At 37.0% G+C, this 3,584-nt stretch overlaps 1 protein-coding gene across 1 annotated transcript; it reads right to left on the reverse strand.

The window, feature by feature from the left end:
• Positions 1-1,620: 1,620 nt before the first annotated feature.
• Positions 1,621-2,737, reverse strand: LOC142519804 (uncharacterized). Its single transcript, XM_075622830.1, has one exon. The coding sequence runs from the start codon at positions 2,652-2,654 to the stop codon at positions 1,761-1,763; it is 894 nt and encodes a 297-aa protein (XP_075478945.1). The 5' UTR covers positions 2,655-2,737; the 3' UTR covers positions 1,621-1,760.
• Between the last annotated feature and the right edge of the window lie 847 nt (positions 2,738-3,584).

The following is a 3,584-nucleotide window of genomic DNA, read 5'->3' on the forward strand; positions in this document are numbered from 1 at the left end:
ATTACAAAGATCATTATATGGGTTAAAGCAATCAGGTCGAATGTGGTATAATCGACTAAGTGATCACTTGATGAAAAAGGGATATGTAAATAATTCAATATGCCCTTGTGTTTTCATTAAGAAAACAACATCCGGATGCGTAATTATTGCTGTATATGTTGATGATTTAAACATCATTGGAACGAGTAAAGAAAGAAGTTGTGTCATACTTGAAGGAAGAATTTGAAATGAAGGATCTTGGAAAAACCAAGTATTGTCTGGGTTTACAAATTGAACAAAAAGAATGTGGAATGTTTGTTCACCAGACAAATTATACAGAAAAGATCCTTAAACGTTTTAATATGGATAAAGCAAATCCTTTAAGTACTCCAATGGTTGTTAGATCATTAAACATAGAAAAGGATCCATTCCGTCCATGTGAAGATGATGAAGATATTCTTGGTCCAGAAGTACCATATCTAAGTGCCATCGGTGCCCTTATGTACCTTACAAATTGTACAAGGCCTGATATATCTTTTGCCGTGAATCTGTTGGCAAGATTTAGCACATATCCAACAAAGAGACACTGGAACGGAATTAAACATATATTCCGTTATCTACGAGGAACGACAGACTTGGGACTTTTGTATTCAAAAGATGCTAATCCAAGTATAATTGGTTATGCTGATGCTGGATACTTATCTGATCCACACAAGGCACGTTCCCAAACTGGATATGTATTTACTCGTGGAGGCACTGCAATATCTTGGCGTTCTCAGAAACAAACGCTCGTAACAACTTCATCAAATCATGCCGAGATTATTGCACTACATGAAGCAAGTCGTGAATGTGTGTGGTTAAAATCAATGACCCAACATATCCAAATTTCATGCGGATTATCATCTGATGAGAAGCCTGTGATACTATATGAAGATAATGCTGCATGTGTTGCTCAAATGAAAGAAGGATACATAAAAAGCGACAGAACTAAACATATTCCTCCTAAGTTCTTCGCATTCACTAAGGAGCTAGAGAAGAATAAATATATTGATGTTCGTCACATTCAATCAAGTGAAAACTCATCAGATCTCTTCACAAAGGCACTTCCTACGTCAATATTCAGAAAGCACATATATAATATTGGGATGCGCAATCTACGAAATTTGTGAAGAATTGTTCGTGTCAACATGAGGGGGAGTTTACGTGACTGCACTCTTTTTCCCTTACTATGGTTTTTATCCCAATGGGTTTTTCCTAGTAAGGTTTTTAATGAGGCAGTATAAAAACACGTAATGAAGACAATCATTATGATCATCATCACAAGGGGGAGTGTTGAAAAATATATTTAAAATGTGAGTATTGAATATTTGAATGTTGAATATTTGAATGTTGAAAATAAGAGTTGTAAATATTGAAAATTAGTGTGTGATGATGTAGGTAATGATGTATTTTATTTTTGGATTATTTGTAAAGATTTTCTATAAATAGATCTCTCATTTGTGAAGAAAATCACAATTGAGTAGAGAGAAAAATATTATAAAGTGTGTAGTTTGGTAAATTTTGAGAGTTTGAGATTTTTACTTTTTACCATAAATTTTTACTTTTTCACAACAATATCAACGTAAGACGAAATTAAAGAATCAAATCCGAGAAAAAATAATAATAATAAAAAAAGATCTTAGCGATGATTTTTTTTTTCCTTTTTTTCTCGTAGAAATTGTAAAATTGTCACAATGAAAAGAAAAAAGTGGGAGAAAGAAAAAGCAACGGGTGATTGATGATCAGAAGATATCAAGAATTTCGTGTATCGGGGCATTGCAAAGGGGGCAATTTCGTCTTTCCACCAACAGCTGCCGGGAGCACAGCCGGCAAAATGTATGCCCGCACGGAATAAACGCCGCCCCCTTCCGCCTAATCATACACACACAGCAATGGTTATCTCCTCCGCCACCTCCACCGCCGGCGACCTCTTCCAAATCAATTCCTTTCTCTTCATCCTCCAGCATATAAATCGATCCATCCGTTAGTCCTAGATGTGCATCCGTTTCCGCCAACAACGTCATCAGAGATACTCTCCCTGAGTACTGCTGCTGTTCGATTTCCACGGCGTCGGCGCCGGCGCCGCCTCCCTCGCTTGGATTACTGTTTTGGTTGATGTTATCGACTTCCCTTTGCAATCTTCTCATTGGGAGGACTGAGCTCGTGTGCTCAAATCTCCCGGTTGCTCTTTCTGTTGAAATGTTGGGCTCAGTCGAATCGGAAGAAAATCTGGAGAGCCGGTAGGGCATCATGCGATTTCCGGCGTCAGTATTGTTAACGGTGAGGCTGGGGGCTGCTGAGGTCAAACCGGAGCCGCTGGATCTGAGGCGAAGCCTCTCCGTCAACTGTCGCCAGCTTTGTCCGCTGTCTTCCCCGAGGGGGTCTTGATCATCTTGGATAATATCTAAGAGAGTCCGGTAAGACTGTACACGTGGCCGCGGCTCTTCGGCTGGTGGTCTCACTTTATCTCCGAGAATGGCGCTTAATGTTAGACCGGAAATAGAGTTCCGTTCGACGGCGCTGTTTGTGGTGGCTCTGTTGATTAGGATGTGGTGATGGTCTTCTTCTTCGATTCTCAGAAAGTCTCGCAAGTTCTGCGAGCTCAATCTGCCCGCGCCGCCGCTGGTGGTTGCCATTCAGCGGAAAAACAACGCGGGTTTCTTGGAAAACGACCAGTTGAAAAGGAAGAAATTGAAACTACTGGCCCGCTCGCTATCTGATGAAAACATTGGATACCCCTGCTATCGGATTATATAATAAAACAAATGTAAACCTCACATTTTCATTTATGTTTCCATAGTAAAAATACTATTCAGTACTTTGAACTTTGAACATTTGGGAGTATATAAACTGCTGTTGCACCAGTTTATCCAATGAAATATTTACAAAAATCTCTATAAAAACTGTTATTTAACATTTATTATCCATAATTTAAAATTTACAGTTCAAAAATTTAAAATTCTTAACAGTGTAACCAACCCTCGTTCGAAGAACATCCATGCATTCAAGTGAAATATTCATGCGTAGCTCAAATTTAAAGCGATATCAGCAAAATCGATGAGATAAGACAATAAAGAATGACAAAGTGCGGAGAACAAAAACCAATAATTGGAGAGAGGATCAAGCATTTATCGGTACACTCTAGAACAAAAAAAATTCAAAAACTAAAAAACGAAAAGTTCTCGCAAGTTAATTTTATAAAAAAAAAATTTATCCGACGCCACTCGACCTACTTTATAAATTGATATAAAAAAATTATTTTTCATATCAAAATTATAATTTTGAACTTTAAATATAGATCAAGTCAATTCATCTCAACAAAATAACCTCAGACCTACTCAAAATATATATTAATGTATATATATTAATATTGAACTTTAAATATAGATCAAGTCAATTCATCTCAACAAAATAACCTCAGACCTACTCAGAATATATATTAATGTATATATATTAATATATAAAAGAAATTAAATATTTAGAGCAGTTAATGTTAAGTGGAGTTCAGTAGCTGGACGTGCACCTAATAGACGGTATATGAATCAGATAAATTATCTTATCCACTT

The sequence above is a fragment of the Primulina tabacum genome, chromosome 1 (assembly GCF_025594145.1).
Source record: "Primulina tabacum isolate GXHZ01 chromosome 1, ASM2559414v2, whole genome shotgun sequence".
Taxonomy (NCBI): Eukaryota; Viridiplantae; Streptophyta; class Magnoliopsida; order Lamiales; family Gesneriaceae; genus Primulina; species Primulina tabacum.